At 44.4% G+C, this 25115-nt stretch overlaps 1 protein-coding gene across 1 annotated transcript; it reads right to left on the bottom strand.

The window, feature by feature from the left end:
- Positions 1-5449: 5449 nt before the first annotated feature.
- On the bottom strand, positions 5450-22354 carry YY1 (YY1 transcription factor). Its single transcript, XM_075282541.1, has 5 exons — positions 21341-22354; positions 8890-9052; positions 8506-8566; positions 7139-7297; positions 5450-6404 (listed from the first exon to the last, which is right to left on the bottom strand). The coding sequence occupies exons 1-5, from the start codon at positions 21909-21911 to the stop codon at positions 6222-6224; spliced, it is 1137 nt and encodes a 378-aa protein (XP_075138642.1). The 5' UTR covers positions 21912-22354; the 3' UTR covers positions 5450-6221.
- Positions 22355-25115: the final 2761 nt, after the last annotated feature.

Below are 25115 nucleotides of genomic sequence, written 5' to 3'. Positions count from 1 at the left end.
AGTGCTGATTGGCCAGAGTACGGAATTCGGCCAATCAGCGCTGGCCAATGCATTCTATTAGCCCGATGAAGTAGAGCTGAATGTGTGTGCTAAGCACACACATTCAGCACTGCTTCATCAAGCCAATACAATGCATTAGCCAGTGCTGATTGGCCAGAGTACGGAATTCGGCCAATCAGCGCTGGCTCTGCTGGAGGAGGCGGAGTCTAAGGTCGCTCCACACCAGTCTCCATTCAGGTCCGACCTTAGACTCCGCCTCCTCCGGCAGAGCCAGCGCTGATTGGCCGAAGGCTGGCCAATGCATTCCTATGCGAATGCAGACTTAGCAGTGCTGAGTCAGTTTTGCTCAACTACACATCTGATGCACACTCGGCACTGCTACATCAGATGTAGCAATCTGATGTAGCAGAGCCGAGGGTGCACTAGAACCCCTGTGCAAACTCAGTTCACGCTAATAGAATGCATTGGCCAGCGCTGATTGGCCAATGCATTCTATTAGCCCGATGAAGTAGAGCTGAATGTGTGTGCTAAGCACACACATTCAGCACTGCTTCATCAAGCCAATACAATGCATTAGCCAGTGCTGATTGGCCAGAGTACGGAATTCGGCCAATCAGCGCTGGCCAATGCATTCTATTAGCCCGATGAAGTAGAGCTGAATGTGTGTGCTAAGCACACACATTCAGCTCTACTTCATCGGGCTAATAGAATGCATTGGCCAGCGCTGATTGGCCAGAGTACGGAACTCGACCAATCAGCGCTGGCTCTGCCGGAGGAGGCGGAGTCTAAGGTCGGACCTGAATGGAGACTGGTGTGGAGCGATCTTAGACTCCGCCTCCTCCAGCAGAGCCAGCGCTGATTGGTCGAGTTCCGTACTCTGGCCAATCAGCGCTGGCCAATGCATTCTATTAGCCCGATGAAGTAGAGCTGAATGTGTGTGCTTAGCACACACATTCAGCTCTACTTCATCAGGCTAATAGAATACATTGGCCAATCAGCGCTGGCCAATGCATTCTATTAGCTTGATGAAGCAGAGTGTGCACAAGGGTTCAAGCGCACCCTCGGCTCTGATGTAGCAGAGCTGAGGGTGCACAAGGGTTCAAGTGCACCCTCGGCTCTCCTACATCAGAGCCGAGGGTGCGCTTGAACCCTTGTGCAGCCTCGGCTCTGCTACATCAGAGCCGAGGGTGCGCTTGAACCCTTGTGCACACTCTGCTTCATCAAGCTAATAGAATGCATTGGCCAGCACTGATTGGCCAGAGTACGGAATTCGGCCAATCAGCGCTGGCCAATGCATCCCTATGGGAAAAAGTTTATCTCACAAAAATCACAATTACACACCCGATAGAGCCCCAAAAAGTTATTTTTAATAACATTCCCCCCTAAATAAAGGTTATCCCTAGCTATCCCTGCCTGTACAGCTATCCCTGTCTCATAGTCACAAAGTTCACATTCTCATATGACCCGGATTTGAAATCCACTATTCGTCTAAAATGGAGGTCACCTGATTTCGGCAGCCAATGACTTTTTCCAATTTTTTTCAATGCCCCCAGTGTCGTAGTTCCTGTCCCACCTCCCCTGCGCTGTTATTGGTGCAAAAAAGGCGCCAGGGAAGGTGGGAGGGGAATCGAATTTTGGCGCACTTTACCACGTGGTGTTCGATTCGATTCGAACATGGCGAACACCCTGATATCCGATCGAACATGTGTTCGATAGAACACTGTTCGCTCATCTCTACCACTGATCGATCCAAAGATTCCTGCAAAGTTGGAATTTTTTTCTAGCCCATTCCATCAACAATCACTGGGAGTTTTGATGTCTAATGTGCTATTTAAAGTCTGACCTGTCAGAAGGGTGATGTTGGGCAGGGAGATCATGAGTCTAAGCTCCAGCCATTGTCAGAGCTAAGGATCAAACTCTGCCTGCTCCAGCCTGACACCAAGTCTTAATAATATATCAGGCACCAAAACAAAACAGCATTGATTGCTCAGGAATGGTGGGCGATAGAGGACAAAAAAAAGATCCAACTGTTCTAGAACCAGTGGAGCAGCACTTGATGTAAAGATGAACTTGCTGGAGGCAGCAAATGATTCTCAGATGTGCCTGTTCACATACACCGTCTCAGTCTCCTTACGGTGCCGTTTCTATAATGTTTACTCACTTGCGTTTCAGACACCGTTGCAGTCCAGTGGTTTCAATTAGAAAGAAGACACCAGACAACACATTAGTCAATGAGAGCAACAGGCCAGAACAACAGATACCCAGCCGCTAGTGTAAACTGTATCAGGGGGAATTACGTTCCCTGGGTTGTATGTTAAATGCTGTTATTGTTTAATAAATACAGTTTACAAGAAGACCATAAAGTGACAAACCCATTCAAAGTGGTCAAATGTGCAAAAAACACTTCTTCTAGCTGCTAAATGCTGCACTTTATGAAGCGCAGCATTTAGCACATCAATCTAGATAATCACTGGGCCAGAGGAGGATAAGCCTCATCATAAATCATGCCCATCCTCCTTCAGGGCCACGCACTAGGGTCATTGCTGGTGTAGGCTTCAAACAAATTTTAATGCCAGTAAACTAGAATAAATTACAGACCCGAGGGGGTTGGCAGACACCTGTGCCACTATTCAGAAAAGTGGTGAGGTCAGAGTAAAAGATGCCAAGCCCAAAAAACATGCAACTTTATCATGCCTTGTATGCTGGAACTGAGTGTCTGTCATAGCTGCTGGGTCTCTGCTATATTATACAGCTGGTATTAAGGTCCCTGCCGCCTCGGTGCTGCCATTTTGGCAAGGATCGCTGGCACCTGGAACAGCGTCTGGGGCTGGTGCTCCATTGCCATGACAGTCGGGAGCCGATTGAAGGATCCCAGGGTTATCAGGCTATGATTTGCTTTAGGCAGCCTGTCATACAAATGGCAATATTTTGCATTGTGTTTTTCCCTTAACAAATTTTTTCTTAATAAACAGTAGTATAACTGAAATGGTATAAACTAATCTAAAAAGTACACTTGGCCCAGAAAAAAAAACAAAAAGGGCACCTCTCGCATCCCTGTACATGGAAATCTTTTAAAAAAAAAAAACAAATAGTTATGTTTGTCAAAATATGGCAACACTTAGAAAAAAAAAATTAGATTTTTGTTAATGGGTTAAAATGTGACAAACTATATAAATATGGTATCCTCAGAAACGTACCCAAACACAGAACAGAGATATGTTATTTTGGCTGCACAGTTAACACTGTAACAACGAGGCCTGTAAAAAAAAAAAAAAAAAAAAAAAGTCGCTCAAATGCATTTTTTCTGCAATTCCACCACATTATGATTTTTTTGGTATTCCTTTTTTTTTTTGTTTCCTAGTACATTGTACAGAATAAATGGTACAACTATGAAGAACAATTTGACCTGCAAACATTAAGCCCACATGGCTCTATGAATGGAAAAAAAAAAAAAAAAAAAAAAAGGATATGGAAGGCAGGTGGGGTGGTCAAGAGCAAAAAGGATTTTTTTTAAATTAAAAAAAAAAAAAAGTTACTACTGGATCTTGAAAACCACAAGAATTGATAGCGTGTGAAACTATATGTTTGTTAAATAGCAAAAAATATTTTAACAAGGTTTTAAAGGGAGCTGAGCTGAACCTCCCCAAAGCTTATAAAACTGCCTCAGGCCATTTACAGATCCCATTAGGGTAAGCTCACACTAGGTTTTTTTTGGAGGCCGCCTCAGGTTCCGGTCCAAAATACGGGTAGCTGCGACTGGATGCCAGTGCCAGAATAGGCCCAAATGAATGGGCTTAGTCGGGAGGGAGTGTCTTCAGGCGGATGTCGCGAGGCGAATGAGCATATCGCTTCTTTTTCCTGAGAGCCAGAACAAACCGCTCCTAGAAAAAAAAAAAAAAGAACTGACCGGCTCCCATTGATTTCAATGGGAGCCGTCTTTTTGCTCAGAATTGAGGCAGATACGGCTTCAAAATCCTGACCAAAAAAACCCAGTGTGAATTTAGCCTTACACTGATAACCGATATATCTTTATCATGTAGGTCTGTTCATTATATCTTATGGAAAACAAGATGGCAGCACAGGGGTCCTTGGTTCAAATCTATTTGCATGGAGTCTGTAAGTTCTCCATGTTTGCATGAGTTTCCTTCAGGCACTTGGATTTTCTCCCACACGGCAAAAATATAGAGATGGGGAAATTGGTTCCCCATAAGAAAAGATGCCTGTGAAAACAGTGCAGTGGGAATTGATCCTCCCACTGCTGTAATATAGACCTGTCAGCCAAAACAACCCAAGCCAAGCTGTAAAAGCAGTACTCCAGGCTTGGAAGGAACATCCCCAGCGTACCAACTATACGTATCTATATATGGTATCAAAGTTGTTTCTCTCAAAGTATACTAAATGGAGCTACGTAAGAATCTGATCTGAACACATTGGCAGCTGTTTAATAAGTTTGTTCCCTTTTACTATTCCCAGTCAATCCTTGTACTTACACAATTTCATGATGTTCCTTTAATCAAGTTATCTGTAGAGTGAAGTAGTGAGCAATAAGTCTCTGTACAGACAAAATGGCATAAGCAATAGCTGGAGCTGACGCAGGTGATCTATTTCAATAATATTCACAGTTCTGCTGCAAACCCTAAAAAGAAGCCGAAAGCAACAACAACATTGTACTATAACCCACACTCAGCAAGTGCTGGAGTAAAAAAATAGAAACTGAAGTTATTTTTGGGAAATAAATGTATTTACAGTATTAAAATACAAAAAGTACGCCTGGTGGTAGTTAACACAGGTAGGAAACTCTTGTGACCAACAATTCAGATCAACCCAAGTATCCAGTCATCAGGAGGTGCGTGGGATAGACCGTCCTCCCACATGTAGCAAGAGATAATAGAGGAGGGGGAGAGGCACAACTTCATGCGGAGATCTCCATGCAGTTGCTTCCTGAATAACACTAGGGTCAGGTATCGCCATTTTTGCTGCTTATTGTCTGTACATCAGGTTAATAGTGGATAGACAGCGATCTCTGTGTTATAAACCTACTACTCATCAACAGCTACGATATTGTGAAGTACAAGCAGTGCCGGGAAATTTGGACACTTCAATTAAGATCCTTTTCATAAAAGGAATTAATTTATTTAGAGGGAGGGCACGAAAAAAAAATTGGGAGAATGTTAACATACTGGATTTTTCCCAAATTGCTCTTTTTCTTCTTTCTTTAGGAAGGGGTGGGTTCCATATGAAGGGCTGCTACTTGCTGTCCAGGTCAATTCTGTTCAGATATCGGCTCTTGGCTCATGACAAGCTGTTAAAAACATTGTGGGGGAAGGTCTATACATTACATTCTACAACTGAGCACCAGTTTATATCCTAACAAATAAAAACAATGAGCATCAGCCTGTGGCAGTATAACCCCCTGCCATCCCACCCCTCCCCCACCCTCCCAAAAAAAAAAAGTGACTAAAATGGATTTAATTAACACTAGCTTAAATCACATCTACTATTTGATGCTACATGATCTCAATACAGCTATATACGGTACAATTATACAAAAAGGTGTTAACATCTAAAAAATACAACCAAAAATAAAGATAGCAAACAAAACCTATTATAAAGACTGTTTTTTTCCTTTCTATTTTTTCAGGTTTTTTGATTTTACAGGAAAAAAAATACTTTTGAAGTATGCATTTAGTACAGTAACTGTCCATTCTTTTAAAGAAAATCTACTGCAAGCAAAAAAAAAAGTTATCAACCTCCAGAATTAAATCACATAGCATTACTAAGCATATCCCCCAAAAGTGTACAATATGCACACTTGGAAAAAATACAAAATAAAATTAGAAAATAAAAAAAAATAAAATTCAGGAACAGGTGAGTGTCTATGTAGAGGTGAAATGTCCAAATTTTAACATTGTGGTGAAAAGTCTGGATGTAAGTACAGGACACGTCTGCCCTGTAAAGTGGGACAAAAGAGAGGGGTGAGGGAGGGGCACTTTACAAAATACACTTGAAAACTGGAAAGCAGGGGTAACAGAGCATCATAAGCACTGGATTGTAGAGTTGTTTCCATTTAAGTCACCTACAGTACTATTATCAAAACTGTCTCAGGTGATGAGTAGGCTTCCTTTAAAACGTATCCCTGGAATTCATGTACAAAGGGAAGGCGTATTTCTGTCATACACCTGATGCTGCGTACGCTAAGACGTCTTTCCATTTGTGAAGTGTTACTGGTTATTTTTGGCTTTGGCGTGTGTTAAAATATGAGATTTCAGATTGGTCGACTGAGCAAATTTCTTGTTGCAGCCGTCAAATGGACACACATAGGGTCGATCGCCGGTGTGAATCCGCACATGAGTGCGCAAATTGAAGTCCAATGAGAATCGTTTTCCACAGCCTTCAAATGTGCACTGGAAAAAGTATAGAGAAACAATTACATATTGTTATGGAGATAAAAACATCCAAACACTTGAGTTTATAGCACCGCAGAAAAGATGCAGACAGTAATAACAATCCAAGACAAAGATCTCTAACCACCTACTCTTATGCTGTTGGGAATTTCTCATTTTCTAAATACAAGCTCGGTTGGGGAGTCAGCACTGCTCTCTACATTGATCACTGCTTATCCTCTGTTTACTTCATGTTTCTTATTAATGATTATGTATTAATACCTTTCTGTTGGCTATGGCTTGCTGTTCTGTCTTCAGAATTTGGCCGGAAAACAATTTTCAGAAGTGCTGAAAGTTTCCCAGGCAATCCTAAATTCACTCATCAATATCAGCACTCAAGTATTAGAGCAGAAAGCAGACAGCTCTGTGCACTGTACAATGGCTGTGCTGGGCTACTACAAGCTCAGCTCCCCTTCACCTGAATGGATGCTACACAGTGGACAGACTTATCATCCCTCACAGGCAGCCATCACTAGCCAACTCGTTGATTTTGCGGTCCTATCCTAAGGTTAAAACATCATAGAAGAGAGCAGTTACAAAGACCGTCCCCACATTTCAGTTGTCCTGCGGTGGTGCTTCATGATAAAGAAGCTTTGATATGCAGGGAAACTGGTAGCAATAGAGGTTTCAGCAATGGGATAAGCTTATTTTCAATCACTTTACTGTAATATGCAGAAATCAGACAAGATGTATACCTGAAATGGCTTCTCGCCGGTATGAACCAGCTGGTGTCTCTTAAGTTTCGAACTTTCAACAAAGGCTTTTCCACATTCCGCACAGACGTGTACCCGTGGACCATGTGTGTGTAAGTGTTTCCTCATTGCAGAGTTATCCCTGAACATCTTTGTACATCCCTGGAAAAGAAACACACAGTGGCTTAGTAAGTCAAATAGGGGAAGGAGACGAAGAATAATAAGTACAGTACTGCGTAGTGCTGGTCACGCACCACACTGAAGTACTAAATAACACATAGAGGAATCCAGATATTTAAAGTGCATTTATACACTGCAGATGTATGCCAGAAATTTCTGTGACTGTCTTAGGCTGAGACCCCACATTGTGGAAAAGCTGCCTTTTGGTTGTAGATTTTGCTGTTGTTTTTCGAGCCAAAGTCAGGGGTGGATTGAGCAGAATAGAGAAGTATAAGAACTTCCTATATATTTTCCATTCTTTATGCAGCCACTCCTGGATTTGTGAAAAAAATGCAGCAAACAGAAAAAGCAGGTTTTACACAACATGGGGCCTTAGACTTAAAGGGGTTGTCCCATAGCAAGGATCCTATCTATACTGCTAGTTTTTGTGGATATAAGACTTTTCCTAAACATAATGCTTTATCAAAACGGCTTTGTTTGGCCACTATTTTAATTTATTCACTTTATTGTTTACATGCGTTTCTATGACCACGGGCCCTGGACCACAGGCTTATCTGCTCAGTCCCTCAGTGAGTAGCTGCCTGCTCTCAGGAGGGGGAAGAGAGTGGCTGAGTGCTGGAAGCAGCTCTGAGCTGTGTACGTCTGACAAGTAATGGAGCTTATCATATAGGGGAGGGGGTGGTTAGAGCTCAGAGATTTTAGAACTCTACCTTCGGCTCTTCCACTTATCAGCCGGTTTAATTGAATTTGGCTGAAAAGGGCTGAGATAGGGAGTCCGGTACCTCTGTATGTATTACAAACTGACTCAAATCCAGCTCTGTTACATCAGCTTCATACTGTGATAATGCATTTACAACCAATCCGTTATTACTGACTGCAAACATAGCAGAGCAAGTGAAACCCTGCTCAAAAATGTGCCGAGAAAACCAGGACGTAAAGAGAGCACACAGCCTGCAGATTGGTGAACAAGCGAGATGGGAATACCCCTTTAATCTGCTCACTGCAAAAGACGTCTCTTCAAATGAATAAAACTACATTTTCTGTCATAAAAATTTCAGCAACAAACCTGCACATCGGCTGAAGTCTACCCCATCTAATAGCCTGGATTTTGAAAAGGTATTCTATAATTCTAGAGGACTTTCAGTTTAGAGGAATCTGTGAAATTCACTCCCCCCCCAACTGCAACTCACCTTATGGGGGCAGGCAATCGTCCTTGGTGCATCATCTTCTTTAATTTTCCTTGGCTTCATTCTTGAAAGGAAAAAGTGCATTGTACATGATCAAAGCAGGGATTCAAAAAAAAAAATAAATAATAATAATAAAATATATATATATATATATATATGTATGTATATATATATATATATATATATATATATGTATATATGAGTCAGAGTCTGCTACTATTTGTTTCTTGCATCAGTTGCTCTTTGCCAATTTTTGCACTCCTATTAAGTAGCAAAAATTAATCCACTACCATACACCAAATCGTATTCTACTTCTGAAAACATTACCAAAGTTTTTCAATTTTTTTCGTCATGTAGAAGATAAGGATTTAAAGAGAGAGCACATACCTTGCAAATTCAGCCAACTGTTTGGGATCAGATAGGTCAATGCCTGGTATTCCACCAGGTGGGAGTTTCTTTCCTGTCATGTATTCAGAGTAATCGGGTGGAGAGTTTTCACCAATAATTTGTTCTTCCACCACAGTTTCATGGTCAATATCCTTCTTATCATCTGTAAGGCAGAAGATGATGAGCCGTATTATTCCAAGGTCTCAAACAATGTGCAAATTAATAGCAAAACCACACAACTGGAGGAGTCACCTGTTAACACGTTCTACAGCTTATGAGGGACAGAGCCGTGGGAAGAAACCTTCTGCCTGATGTAATGTGCTCTCACATACAGATAACGCTGGACACCACATGCCATCAACAATAAACATTCAGGCTGTCAGCTAGCCAACATTTAACACTCTTCCCCATCTGGAACCAAAACGAACCCTTTTCTCAAGTTCTAAAGCAACTTTCACACATTTATAGTTAATATGATGCAATTATGTATTTAGCTAAAACTCCTTTAAAGATCCAAGGCTAAGGCATACAGCAAAGCTGCTTCAATTACACCAACACGTCCTGCCCATGCTATGGATGGTCACTAGGACACTGGAGTAGCGCATATAAGCACTGGCAAATGGGAGCAATGGACAATTTTTGGCTTCCTTCAGGTAATAGAGGCCTGTAGGTACACCAGGAGATTTTCCCAGAATAAATGTTAAAGGGATTCTGGGGCCACACGGTGGCTCAGTGGTTAGCACTGCAGCCTTGCAGCGCTGGAGTCCTGGTGTTCAAATCCCGCCAAGGGCAGAAAACCATCTGCAAGGAGTTTGTATGTTCTCCCCGTGTTTGCATGGATTTCCATCCCATATTCCAAAGACATACTGATAGGGAAAAATGTACATTGTGAGCCCTATGTGGGGCTCACAATCTACATTTAAAAAATAAAAATAAAATGTTAAAGGGATTCTGTCAGCAAAATTATGCTAATAGAGCCCCACATATGTGTGAATAGCCTTTAAAAAGGCTATTCAGGCACCGTAAATGTTATATTAAACCCCGATCCCGTTTTTAAATAAAAGCATTAAAACATATATGCTAATCGTACCTGAACGTGCACCATGGGCGGGGATGCACAGTGCGACGTCAGCTTCGGGCACGCCTGCCTCTTCTGTCTTCTTTTAGTGACGCCCTCTGGTTCCGTGTCTTCTTCCGTCTTCTTGTCTTCAAATCCCGCCCCTGTGTAGTATCGCCTTCCTCCGGAGGCACGGGATTTGAAGACAAGAAGAAGACAGAAGACGAGGTAGGCGTGCCTGAAGCTAACATTTACGGTGCCTGAATAGCCTTTTTAAAGGCTATTCACACATATGTGGGGCTCTATTAGCATAATTTTGCTGATAGAACCCCTTTAAAATGCAAGAGCAACGTGCACCGAGTGCAAGGGACACTTCTACTAAGGACTGTAGAGTCTGGACAAAATTTTGGATCAAAATATAATTATTAATTTTATAGTAATTACAATTGTAAAATTAGCTGGATGTATTGTTTGCATATTTACATTCAGTGTAATTCAACAATCCCTAGATTTAATGAATTTTAGCATTTTTATCGCTTCTGTCTGACCATGGCTGTCCATTTATAAAGGAATCAGAGTCGGCCTACCAACTACACAGATCTACCTGTACTGTGTGATGTTCTGTTAACATAACTTTAGCATACGCACCAGAAAAGAACACAGCGTACATGAAAAGCTCACCTATCACATGCCAATAAAGTGCCCGTGTATCATACACTAGGGGTGGAGGGTAACTGTATTGGAAAGCATAGTCTGCTACAATTTCTGATGTAGATGAATACACTATATGCAAAAAAATAATAAAAAAAATACTGCATTGTACTTCCTACGAGACATATGCCAGTGACTGCCTAAACACTGGCACATCAGAGACTTCTGTAGGAGGTATACGTAAAAAAAAAAAAACTCCCAAGCTAAAAGAATCTGAACAGATATTTTTGGAACGCCAATACAAGAGAATAGAAAGGTATACATGACCACCACTCCTGTGAAACAGGCCTTACTAGATCCCTTTTCTGGAGACAGATGAGGGTCAAAGCCCTAGGACCCACACCTACTGGCTAATTCTATCATATCCTGTGGATGTGCTATAAATAACCAAAATGGGAATATAAAAAAGAAAGCCAGTGAAAGGGAAGTACAAGTCCCCTGCTCAAAAAAATCCTAGCAGCTATCAGACTATACCTCACATGTAGCAGCCCTGTTACACTACAGAGACCAGGGTGGAAAAGAAATATAGCACAACTCTGCACATTTGTTAGGCCATGCCAAGATGAAGGATCCATATGTCAGCGGTTGTACATATAACCGCATTGTAGCCCCATGCAACAAAGGCTCCATCTTGTTTTTGGTTTAGATTTCCTTAGCCTAGTTTCTCTAAGCTTTGCCATCAATCCCATGGGAAAAAGAGCCAATACCATTTCCGAGGTGTACACTGTAACTCTCCGGTAAGAGACCATAAGTATACAGCCAGGGAAGCAGCATTGTCATCTGCTTAAAGAGAGTCTGATACATACCAAGTTTCTCCAAAAATAACACCGGGTCTTATTTTTCTCAAAAAAAAAAAAAAAAAAAAGGTCTAGGGCTTATTTTCGGGGTAGGTCTTATTTTTCAGGCACCAGAGTGAATCAGAATCTTACTCCGGAATCCTGTAAAATAGTTAGGGTTTGTAACGCTACCCCTAACTTCCATCACAATTCATGGTGCAGGGGCAGTGGATCTTAAACTTACTGACTTTCTCTAAACACTTTGTGTGGCAGTGCCCCCATCATCTCCTATCCTTTATGTTAAGGGTAAATGCTGTAGTGGAGTGACTGCATCTGTGGGAAGGAGCAAGGGTGGAAGCTGACATCTGGTCACGCAGGTATCCAAGCCCACAGCATAGTAGTGACCGGGAAGTATGACCCAGGAGGTGGCACTTGGAAGGTGGACTCAGGACCATGTGCGTGGATTTTGGCCTGTTGTGGCAGGAGATAGCTGGGCACTTATCCAGGATGGTTGGGAGTTACAGTATGCCCATTCTCCATCTCTGTGATGTCCTGTAACATAACCTAGTAAGAAAGCACTTATAGTTCATTCCTACTCCAAAAACTAACTGTAAACGCTAGTGCTTATTTTTGGAGAATCAGGGTATTTTTATGCTGACAAAGTAATGACATTACCTTGTTGGGTGGCTTCTACACTTTCCAATGATGTCCTTCTTCTGCATTGCAGCTACATTTTCACGAGACAAGTTAGGAGTGATTATCTAGATTAGATTAGAGAGTGTGAAACCCTAGCCAAAGAACAAACACCCCTAAAGACCTTTTCAGAAAATGTGTAAAAAATAAAATGACTGATTTTCATGAAAATGGAGCTACAATTCAGAACAAGAAAGGCATCTTTAGAAAGTGAAGCAGTAATACAAGGTACTATCAATAGTTTTATACAGATGTTCCCTTTAATTAGAACTATATCACATAAGATGACAGACCATCGGAAACAGCTGTGATAGGAGCTTCTGCTCTCTGCCGTCCATCATACAAGAAGTTCTGGTACCTGCAATAGGTGACACACAGCTCTTCACAGGCCTAAGTACACAAAGCATGTCAAGAAATTCTGAAGCTCAATGTTGATAAGCAACAGACTGGGAGCACATAGGAGAGTTTAATTTTTGCATGGAGTATCCCATTTTCATGGCTGAGAAAGGAAAAGCTCCGTCTCCACCATGAGGTGGTCAGAAGTTAGAAACTAACCCAGCTGTTCTGTGACCGTTATGGAAACTGCATAGAAGTCATCAAGGTCAGACTGATGAAGGCCTAATAAAGAACTCCACACAGAGTAGTCATCGGCTGAACTGCTTCCCATGCAAGGCAAAGTGCTATGGATGTTGGCTGAGCTCAGCATCACAGTCCCAAAAACACCTCTTGAAACATGGAAGCAAAATTGCCAACTGAAACGTGAGCTCATAGGATTATGTGACCCGAGGCGACTGTCTGTAACCAAGCACAAAAAATAAGGAGCAGAGTGAAGTCACATGTGGAGGACAAACATGACTTCAGACACTTTTCAGTCAACAAATTCCACAGAGATGAGGCCTTTGTTTCATATGAAGGGCATTCAGCCTGGGTAATGGCAATGAGATGACATACAATTTCATAGCATGTACATCTAAGTGTATGTGGCAGATAATAATATTCTTCCTTGTGCGATTTTACTTTGTTTAGTAGGCATTTAAATAAAGTTTGTCATGTAGCTTTACCCCATCTGTCACATTGGTTACAGATCTACCCCATGTGCTTCCAATGCCTTCCGGGGCTATGGAGGCTGATTTTGACGGCAGATTCCGCTATTTTTTCTGTCATCAGAAAAAAAAAAAGCGACATGACCTTTCTTCAGGCATATTCCACCTGAGGAAAGGCAATAGAAGTGAACGGGAGGCGGAAAACGCTAAGCTTTTTTTTTTTTTGCAAAAAAAAAAAAAAAGCAACCCGAAACAGTAAGGCTTTTTTTGTGGCCACTTTAGGGGAGGAGAAAACCGCCTGGTGTTTTTTTTTTTTTTTAACCAAAAACCGCGGCAAGGTCCAAAAACCGCTTCCTAATTAGAAAGCGTTTTTTTCCAGTCCAAAATAAGCCACACAATTTACGTGTGAACTAGCCCTAAGGGCTTGTTCACATGCAGTGCATCGGCATCTTGTTGCGGCTTTCCGGTCCAGAGTAGGCCCAAACGAATTGGCCTAGTCCAGAGGGTGCTGTCGCGAGGCGGATGCCGCAGCTGAATCAACTGCGGAATCCGCCTGAAGAAAGGGCAGCCCACTTCTTTTTTCCGTGAGCGAGAACAAACCACTCACGGAAAAAAGGACACTAGCGGTCTACATAGACCTCTATTGTGAGGAGGCGGATTTTGAGGTGAATTCGGCGTCAAAATCTGCCCCCTCTTGCCCCGTGTGAACTAGCCCTAACAGGTCTACAAATATTTCCTAGTCAGTAAACCAGTTTGTATGGTACACTAGTGCCAGGGGGTTTCCTAACATACCACACTAACCTAAAATAGCTGGGCAATATTAAAAGGGTGGTGACCCTAAATAGATTGTTCTGCAGGCAAAACACACTTAATTTTTCAAAATTAGCAATACTCATCTCTCCAATGGCTAGGTCCTATAGTAGATCATGGTGGCTATCTAATGCCTTGTTCACAAATCCTTGTAATGTATAATGGAGAGTTTTAGACCAGTTCAGTATTGTAGATGCACAATAATAAAAACTCATATCTATTAATTTACATGTAGTTCATGAAGTCTGAATGTTATGTAAGATTCTCTCTGAATGTGCAGCAGACTTCCTGTTACGACGATTGAGGACTAAAGACAGGAAAGCCTGGTGTTCATCTCACTGCGAGAAGACAGATTAGGGGCTTTGGTTACAAAGAGAGCGCTATTTATGTGGTGCATGCCCAATGCCCTGGTGTATAATATCCACTACTTCCAGAAGAACGCTCTGCCACTGACAAGGAGACCCTCACATCCTGACTATGTAATGACAATACATGGATGAACAGCTGCCAGTCACTGAACAAGTCAGCCCTGTCATTTCCCGATACAGAACGACCATAGGCCATACACACACACTATATATATATATATATATATATATATATATATATATACATATATACACACACACACATACAGTGCCTACAAGTAGTATTCAACCCCCTGCAGATTTAGCAGGTTTGATAAGATGCAAATAAGTTAGAGCCTTCAATCTTCAAACAAGAGCAGGATTTATTAACAGATGCATAAATGTTACAAACCAAAAAGTTATGTTGCTCAGTTAAATTTTAATAAATTTTAAACATAAAAGTGTGGGTCAATTATTATTCAACCCCTAGGTTTAATATTTTGTGGAATAATAAGACCTGATCAGGCCGGCACAGGTCTCTGGAGTTATCTTGGCCCACTCCTCCATGCAGATCTTCTCCAAGTTATCTAGGTTCTTTGGGTGTCTCATGTGGACTTTAATCTTGAGCTCCTTCCACATGTTTTCAATTGGGTTAAGGTCAGGAGACTGACTAGGCCACTGCAACACCTTGATTTTTTCCCTCTTGAACCAGGCCTTGGTTTTCTTGGCTGTGTGCTTTGGGTCGTTGTCTTGTTGGAAGATGAAATGACGACCCATCTTAAGATCCTTGATGGAGGAGCGGAGGTTCTTGGCCAAAATCTCCAGGTAGGCCGTGCTATCCATCTTCCCATGGATGCGGACCAGATGGCCAGGCCCCTTGGCTGAGAAGCAGCCCCACAGCATGATGCTGCCACCACCATGCTTGACTGTAGGGATGGTATTCTTGGGGTCGTATGCAGTGCCATCCAGTCTCCAAACGTCACGTGTGTGGTTGACACCAAAGATCTCGATCTTGGTCTCATTAGACCAGAGAACCTTGAACCAGTCTGTCTCAGAGTCCTCCAAGTGATCATGAGCAAACTGTAGACGAGCCTTGACATGACACTTTGAAAGTAAAGGTACCTTACGGGCTCGTCTGGAACGGAGACCATTGCGGCGGAGTATGTTACTTATGGTATTGACTGAAACCAATGTCCCCACTGCCACGAGATCTTCCCGGAGCTCCTTCCTTGTTGTCCTTGAGTTCGCCTTGACTCTTCGGACAAGCCTGGCCTCGGCACGGGAGGAAACTTTCAAAGGCTGTCCAGGCCGTGGAAGGCTAACAGTAGTTCCATAAGCCTTCCACTTCCGGATGATGCTCCCAACAGTGGAGACAGGTAGGCCCAACTCCTTGGAAAGGGTTTTGTACCCCTTGCCAGCCTTGTGACCCTCCACGATCTTGTCTCTGATGGCCTTGGAATGCTCCTTTGTCTTTCCCATGTTGACCATGTATGAGTGCTGTTCACAAGTTTGGGGAGGGTCTTAAATAGTCAGAAAAGGCTGGAAAAAGAGATAATTAATCCAAACATGTGAAGCTCATTGTTCTTTGTGCCTGAACTACTTCTTAATACTTTAGGGGAACCAAACAGAATTCTAGTGGTTTGAGGGGTTGAATAATAAATGACCCTCTGAATAAACTTTTCACAATTTAAAAAAAAATTAAACAAAGAAATAACATTCTTTTTTGCTGCAGTGCATTTCACACTTCCAGGCTGATCTACAGTCCAAATGTCACAATGCCAAGTTAATTCCGAATGTGTAAACCTGCTAAATCTGCAGGGGGTTGAATACTACTTGTAGGCACTGTATATATATATATATATATATATATATATATATATATATTTTTACACACACTACTGCTTCAGTCTCATCCTGTGAAGTCACTATGACTTGGACGGCATACACACACATACACAGGCCATCACATAAATTAAAAATCTCTTCAGAAAAGTTGCAAAAACTACAGAGCCAATGACGGCCTTTTCAGCTATTCTCATGGTTGTGCATAACGTCACGGCCATACATAATCTGAATTACTACACACATGGCTGGTCTAGGTGTCAATGCAGTCTGACAATCCTGTATTGTGTCAGTATCCAAAAGTCATGGAAAGAGAACCATCATTTATTTCAATAGAGCTCAGCTGCAATACCAGCCAAGAGTGGTGGAATAAAGCAGCCATGTTTATCTAAGCTCAGACAGGCTGTGAAGTTTACACGGTGACTTGTGGTAGAGCCAAGCAATTACAACAAATAGAGATTCATTCACCACTTTACCTCATTTGCAATTAGGGGGTGTTCACACTACCGTCGGTGTCTGACAGGTAGTGTCCGCTAAAATTCTGGCATGGACATTAGGAGCGGACACTAGCTGTGTCTGTGACACCTGTCATTTATTTAAATGGGAATCGGGTGCATTCTTTTGTACTCCGTGCCTGTCCTTCCCTGTCCGCAAGTGAAGATGTCCGACTTCTCAAGCGGACAGAAGAACCCTGCATGTCGGGTTCTTCTGTCCGCTTGAGAAGTGGGAACACAGCAAAATCTGAACTATTCCACATACACACAAAAAAAAAAAAAAAAGAAAGAAGGAAAAAAAAAAAAAAAAAAAAAGGTTTTCCCACAAAGTGTGGCATCAGCCTAGATACTTCAATTGTGTTGCAGTTGTGTACTTTGCATGTTTTATATATACAGATTATTACTTCCTCTCCAATGTGGGTGGGCACATTCTTAGACCCCATGCACATGAGTGTACATCCAATGTGGGGCTGAGGCTGCAGCAGAATGCATTCGGATGACACTTGGAGTGACATCAAACTGCATTCTATTACTCATTCATTGGATTCATTCTGTTCCCATGACAGAGCAGGATAGGTCCGGCTCTACAATCATCCATGTCATCGGAACAGAATGAATTGGAAGCCCCCATAGAAAAGAATGCAATACAACATCAGAAACAGACTACTGTTATTTACTCTCCACTGCCCTCCGGAAAATAACAAATGCAGATGGCGCCCCTCCAGTTTGTGTTAGTCTGGAAACCAGCACCCATCACGTTGTTACATTACAGTTAATGTAAGCGAACACAAATGGAGGGGGGGCTCCACCAGTATCCATTAATCTGCTACAGTTAATGCCTGTTGCTGTTGTCTTACTGTGAATTCACCCTGAACAATGAAAGGGTGAAACGTGATGTGAAATTCTGCAACCTTTTCACAACATAATATGCATGCTACAGATTGCCAAACCTTTAGGGTGCATTCACGCTGAGTAAATGCACGTGTATTTTTGCAAAATACACGTGTAAAAATAAGACTCCCATTGACTTCAATGACATTTTACAGGCGTATTTTTACACGTGTAAAAAATATCATTGAAGTCAATGGGAGTCTTATTTTTACACGTGTATTTTGCAAAAAATACACGCGCGTTTACTCAGTGTGAATGCACCCTAACGCTGGGTTCACACCTGCGTTCAGGGTCTCCGTACTATGGTTTCCGTCTTCTGCATGGCGGAAGACGGAAACCATAGACCGGGTCCGGCCGTGCGCGGCGGTGAGCGTTTTAGGCTCTCCGCCGCGAAACCAGATTTTTTTTATCCGGACACACAGTAGTGCATGTCCGACTGTCTCCGGATTATAAAACCCGGTTTCGCGGCGGAGAGCGCAAAACGCTCACTGCCGCGCACGGCCGGACAGCTTTCTCACCCATTCAAATGAATGGGTGAGAAAGTCTCCTGCAGGCTTCCGTCTCCTGCATCTGTTTTATGCAGGAAACGGAAACCTGCAATAAGGACCCTACAACGCAGATGTGAACGAGCCCTTAGGGTGCATTCACACGATGTAACGTGTAGAGTGATCTGGCATGTATACGGCGTTTCAGAGTTTGAGCACTCAAAAAGATCCCATTCATTTCAATGGGAGTTAGCGTATACGCCGCGTTATTTTGCAGCCACTTAAAACAACATGATATGATCAGAGATTTACTGAAATGAAACTAGTACCATGTTCAGAGATATCACCAGTGACAAAATCTTTGTACATACAGAACTAGGTTACAGATCATTATGTGTGGCCTGTTACCTGTTTGGCATGCTGTCAGTTGTAGTGCCACAACAGCCAGACCTCTACAGCTTGGTAACACTGGTATACAGAGTATCTTTGTAATAGTGTACCAGGACACCTATATACCTCACAGAAGTTATACCCCAGACATGCCTATAACATGTACAGAGACCACAAGTACCCCAAACAGCCCCACTACAACAAGTAAGGAAGGACCTGGCAGATATATACACGCATGTATGTATATCTTGGTATTGTGCCCAGTACTTCATCCCCGTAGGAAGAATAAAGACCATTCCCACAGGAAAGACGCTCTTCCTCCTTTTACAAGGATCCAATCCTGTTTTGTAGAAAAAATTAAAAAAATCTTTTATGAAAGCGCCTCTAAGAAGCATCACAGTCATGTGCCTTTTGTAAAACTAGAGTCCTCAGCAGACACAGCACATGCTGAGATGTATGGAGTTTTGTGGGCAGCGCGGGGGGCTCAGTGGTTAGCTCTGTGGCCTGGGGGTTCTGCATGGGACTGGAGGTGGTCTCTATTTTTGCTTGTGTTTCATCTGGGTACTCCAGTTACCGCTCACCTGCTAAATATATACCAATAGGTAAATTGTGTTCCTGTAAAACATCGGACCCCTGTGGGTGTTGAGGATGAGCACCTGTATGACAGCCAATAATTCCTCTATGCTTTCCCAACAGTTGGCAAACCCTGGACAGGCACAGCACCTGAAGATGGGACAGATGTATAATATGTGCCATATCAAAATATGTAGCAAGTATAAAGCGGATCTTCAGAGACAATGGGCTCCTAGGCAGTATGGCGTCCATAAGACCACAGTACCAGGTCAATATGTGACTTTTGCTGCCTGCAAATTTTGGTTTTTAAAGGGGACCTTTCATATCCTCCGAGACATGTGGTTTTATATACCGCTAGAATGACAACAGTGAGCAGAATTCAGCGCACTGTCAACTTTCCCGTTACCAATCTCTGCCCACTGTCAGAAGGGCACTCCTGACAGTCTAGCTGGGAACGCCCCTACTGACAGTACTGTCCATAGCTCTAAACTGTCTGAGGGGGCATTCCTTACCAACCTGCCATGACGCTGAGCTGTGAGGAACACTCCCTCTGACAATACAGGGCTATAGAAGAGTACTGTCAGGTGGGGCGTTCTCCACAGCCCAGCTAGACTGTCAGGAACACCCCACCTGACAGTGGGTAGAGATCACTAATGGCACCGATATCTCCAGCCCCGGGGCACATAACAGGAAAGCCGACAGTGTGCCAGTTACAGTGCACTGTCTGCTTTCTAGCCGTATATAAAACTGCATGCGCCGGGGGACATGAAAAGTCCTCTTTAAAGAATCATTACACCCTTATGTTACCCACTTTCTAATATAAATGGCCTACTGTTTAGGTCATCAATATTAGATCTGTGGATAGTGAGGCTCATGGTTTACATGTTAGGGGCCATGTGATTTACTTGTTGTATGGTGTGTAGCAGTAGGTTTTGGTACACATGTTGGGGGAACACTATTTACTTGTCATATGGTGTGTCGCAGTAGGTTTTGGTACACATGTTGGGGCCACGCCATTTACTTGTATGGTGTGTAGCAGTAGGTTTTGGTACACACGTTGGGGCCACGCCATTTACTTGTATGGTGTGTAGCAGTTGGTTTTGGTACACACGTTGGGGCCACGCCATTTACTTGTATGGTGTGTAGCAGTTGGTTTTGGTACACATGTTGGGGGAACACTATTTACTTGTCATATGGTGTGTTGCAGTAGGTTTTGGTACACATGTTGGGGCCACGCAATTTACTTGTTGTATGGTGTGTAGCAGTAGGTTTTGGTACACATGTTGGGGGAACACTATTTACTTGTCATATGGTGTGTCGCAGTAGGTTTTGGTACACATGTTGGGGCCACGCAATTTACTTGTTGTATGGTGTGTAGCAGTAGGTTTTGGTACACACGTTGGGGCCACGCCATTTACTTGTATGGTGTGTAGCAGTTGGTTTTGGTACACATGTTGGGGCCAGGCGATTTACGTGTTGTAGCAGCAGGTTGTGGTACAGCAGCGCTGTTACATACGTTATTGGGGCACCAGTTCGGCACCTAAACCCACCAACACACATTATATGGCAAGAGGATATCCACTTTAATAAGGAAACGATTACATTTGCTTCAGACCTCCATGTGGATTGTACCCACTCATAGAACCAGTCACTAATCCGCCAACCAGATCTACACAACGCCACTTAAACAATGTTCAACTTCTCAAGCCGGCAGCAACATGCCATAGTGACTGCACTGTCACACTGGAAATAATGGAGATGTGCAGTCCCTTTATTTGTAGCCATTCTGTACGTTCAGTACATGGAGAGCACACACGGCCCGTCACATGTAACCTTATTACCGCAGGCTAAGGTCATCCTAGAAGACTTGTATAAATATACACACCCACATGTACATGTATGTAGAGTATACACACCTCGTAGCTATGTATAGTATAGGAGGAGGCAGGTGTACACACAGGCGCAGCAGCCATGGGGGGTTCCCGGGTCCGCGGGCACAGAGAACAATACCCCGGCACAAGAGCTCGGGAAACGGAGGAGCAGGGCGCGGAGAGCGAGACATGGCGGCCACCGCCCCTCCCCCTCTCTCCTCAGCTCTCCATGAAGTGCGCCATTGCGGCCTAGTCCCCGGGCCCTCAGCAGCAGCGCTCGTTCCCGCTCGGCCGCCGCCATGTTCAGCCGCCATCTTCCCCGGCCCTCACACTTACACACAAACGGCCATGTTTTTTCGGGTCCGCCATACTGTCCAGCGAACATGGCGGCGCCCAGCAACACATCAAAACATGGCTCCCGCTACAGAGAATAAAAGCCGGGCGTCCCCGGGCGCGGCGCTCACTCACCCGAGGCCCACATGGTGACGGAGAACTCGCCCTCCAGGGTCTTGATTTGGACCTGTTTCTGCTCCCATTTCCGGGCGCTGGGCTCGGCGCCGCTCAGGTAGCTCTTCTTGCTGCTCTTCTTGCCGCTGCCACCTTTCTTCATGCCCCGGCTGCCACCTCCGGAGCTCTTCCCGGCCACCGTCACCAGAGTCTGCTCGATGTACTCGTCCTCCCCGGCCGGGTTGGGCACTGGGATGAGGATCTGGTCATCGTCGTAGCCGCCGTCCGCCCGCAGGTCCGAGTCATCGCCACCCACCACTTCTTCCCGGGTTTGCACCAGGATCACCTCCTGGTGGTGGTGGACGTGGCTCGGGTCGTCAGTATCCAGCGGCTGCAGGGCGATCATGGGCTGGTGATGGTGGTGGTGATGATGGGGGTCATCATCGTCATCCTCGTCGTCGTCGCCACCGACCACGGTCGTCTCGATAGTTTCCACGGGTATAGATTCCACCTCAATCTCGTGCAGCTCCACCAGTTCGGCCGGCATCTCGGAGCCGTCGGCGGCGATGTACAGCGTGTCGCCCGACGCCATCGTGGCGAGCCCCTCGGTCTTCTCTCGTCAGCCCCCCCCGCCCGCTTTCTCCGTTTTTTTTTTTTTTTTGGAATTTATTATTATTTTTTTTTCCTCCTCCTTCTTCAACACAAATAGCAACTCCAGCCTGCAAATCTCGTCGCCGCCGTCCGCTCCGGCATCATCTCGCGAGAGCAGACATTTCAACGGCCGCGCTGCTGTTGGGAGGAGGCGGCGGGCGGCATCCTGGCTGCGGGGGGAGGAGGAGGCGGGGCTGTCAGCCGCAGGGTCGTCACGTGGTCGGGAATGGGGCGGGGCCGCCAGCAGCGGCAGGAGTGTCACGTGCTAGGGGGCGAGGTTGTTGTGCTACGTCACAGGTTGTCAGTACGCGGGACGAGCAGGAGAGGGAGGGGAATACCTCAGCGGTGGTCGTGGGAATGTCACATTTGACAGCAGTCTATTACCGCTCAGACGGCTGTGATAACCTGTATAGCCCCTTAAAGGAGGAGCTCCTGATTTATTCCATAATACACGCTGTCGTTTTATATAATAGTTATAAGAAAATTCTAGTAGCTAGAGCACAGGGGAAATCACAGTTACTCTTACAACCAAGAAAGTGCTAAATGCTTGCTATGGGAAACGTTACAATTTTTACTTTGACCTCATTTTCAAAAAACTCCCCCGCTTGTTTCTGTTTATCACCATTTTCCACATCTATTTGCTATCACTGAGGGGAAGTATGCTAAGGGTTAGTTCACACAGGGAGTGGAAGCGCGGATTTTGTCATTGGGCCAAAATCCGACTGTTGCGGCTTCTCCCTCCAGAGTAGGCTCAAATGAATGGGCCGACTCCAGAGGTCTTCATAGTCCACCATTATGAGGGGGCAGACTATGATGTGGATTCCGCACCATAATCCACCCCCTCTGTGCCCATGTGAACTAGCCCTAAGGGTGGTTTCATATTACGGTTATTAAAGGGGTTGTCCAGGAATTGCAACGTTTTGCCAGGAAGCTGAGAAAAAAATTATCCATACTCACCTGTCCTCTGCTGCAGAAGTCCTTTCCACACTTGACCATTGAGGCCAATCAATGGCCTAAGGAAAGGACCTGGGTTGTCACTCACATATGCCACATGTGACATCCTGGTTCCTTTCCTTAGGCCGCTGATTGTCCTCAGTAGTCATATAGTAGGACTACTACTGGAACAAGCCCTGAGACACCGCTAGATAGCAGCCTCTGATGCCGGAGATAGGTCAGTATGGATTTTTATTTATGTTTCACCTTCCCCAGCCTCCTAGCAAAAAGTTGTAATTCCTGGGCAATCCTTTAATGTCCGTTGCTCTCATCCGTCATGGGGCAATAGAGTGACTGATGCAGACAGAACCCTCTCCGTATGGTATTCATTCTCATTAACTCCAATGCAAATAAATAAACATGACAGAAGCTTTCCTCATCATGTTTTTTACCTCACTGCATCAGTCACTACTAACATTAATGATGGCTTAGAGCAATGGGCATTTATAACAGTAATGTGAACGTCCCTTTAGGGTGCATTAATGATTGTTCAGTTCTATAGTATAATAGTGCAATCATTGGCCGTTGTATTTAGGTGGAGTGTCAGCGGCAGACACCAACCACTACATGAGCATGTACTCTAATATACATCCAGTCTAGGCAGGCTCATGATAGGTTCACACCTGCATTCGGGTTTCTGTTCATGGGGTCCGCTTGGGGACCCCAGAAATGAAAAAGTAAAATGAAAAATGCGGAGTTAAGCTCTGCTTGCAGGACTTTTCTCTCTGAATTTTTAAATCGGAATGGGGAACTAAATCGGCATGTGCTGGGGCTTCATTCTCAGCTCTAGATAACCGCCTCTAACTGCTGCCCAGCTCCACCCTCCATTGTGTGAGTAACATTTGTCATATGTCACACTTTGTCGGCAGTTAAAGAGGACCTTTCATGGTTTGATGCACAGGCAGTTCTATATACTGCCGAAAAGCCGACGGTGCACTGAATTTAGCGCCCCATCAGCTTTCCCGATCTGTGCCCTGGGTAAAGAGCTTTTGGTTCTGGTACTGTAGCTCTTCATAGTCAGAAAGGCGTTTCTGACAGTCAGTCAGGAACGTCCTTCTTCAAAGCAGCGCCTATCGCGCTGTGCAGTGCGTGCGGAGAGGAACGCCCCTCCCTCTGCTTACAGTGCTCGTCCATAGACGAGTATTATCAGGAGGGGGCGGAGGTGTTTCTCCCCGCTCACACAGTACAGCGTGATAGGCGCTGCTGTGGAGAAGGACGTATCTGACTGACTGTCAGGAACGCCCTTCTGACTGTAAAGAGCTACGGTCCCGGGACCGATAGTGCTTTACCCGGGGCACAGAATGGGAAAGCCGACAGTGCGCTGAATTCAGCGCACTGTTGGCTTTCCAGCAGTATATAGAACTGCCTGTGCCCAAACCATGAAAGGTCCTCTTCAAGGGTGGTAATCTATAGCGGAGAGTTAAAGCCCTAGTTAGCTCATTTGCAGAAAAATAAAATGCTAATTTTCATAGCGATGGAGCTGCAATCCAGAATAAAAAAAAAAGGCATCTTTGGAAAGTGTAGAAGCCGCCCTACAAGTTATTGTTATTAGATTAATATCCAGATTCTCTTTAACCCCTTCCCGACATGCGCCGTAATAGTACGGCGCGTGTCGGGTCTGTAACTATGGCGACCGCCCAGGAGCCGGGCGGCCGTCATAGCCGCCGGGTGTCTACTGCTTTAAGCAGTAGACAACCGGCTCTAATGCCTCCGATCGGTCCCCGGACCGATCGGGGGCATTAACCCCTCCGGCGCTGTTGTCAAAGGCGCCGGAGGCACCATCTTCCCGGCGGCGCATGGGCGCCTCCATTTTGGCAGGGATCGCCGGCTCCTGGAGCATGCTCCAGGGCCGACTATCCGTTGCCATGACAGCCGGGAGCCTTGTTAAGGGCTCCCAGCCAGTCTGCAAATTCTCTCTTTTGCAGGCTGGTGTATACAGCCTGCAAAAGAGATGATGATTTTTTGCAATGCATTAGCATTGTAATGCATTGCATTAGTGATCAGACCCCCTGGGGTTCAACACCCCTAGGGGGTCTAATAAATGCAAAAAAAAATAAAAAAAAAATAAAAAAAAAATATAAAAAGTATTAAAAGTTCAAATCACCCCCCTTTCCCTAGAACAAATATAAAAGTAGTTAAAAACTGTGAAACA

This window comes from Leptodactylus fuscus, chromosome 7 (genome assembly GCF_031893055.1).
Source record: "Leptodactylus fuscus isolate aLepFus1 chromosome 7, aLepFus1.hap2, whole genome shotgun sequence".
Taxonomy (NCBI): domain Eukaryota; kingdom Metazoa; phylum Chordata; class Amphibia; order Anura; family Leptodactylidae; genus Leptodactylus; species Leptodactylus fuscus.
This window is presented reverse-complemented; position numbering and strand designations above follow the sequence as displayed.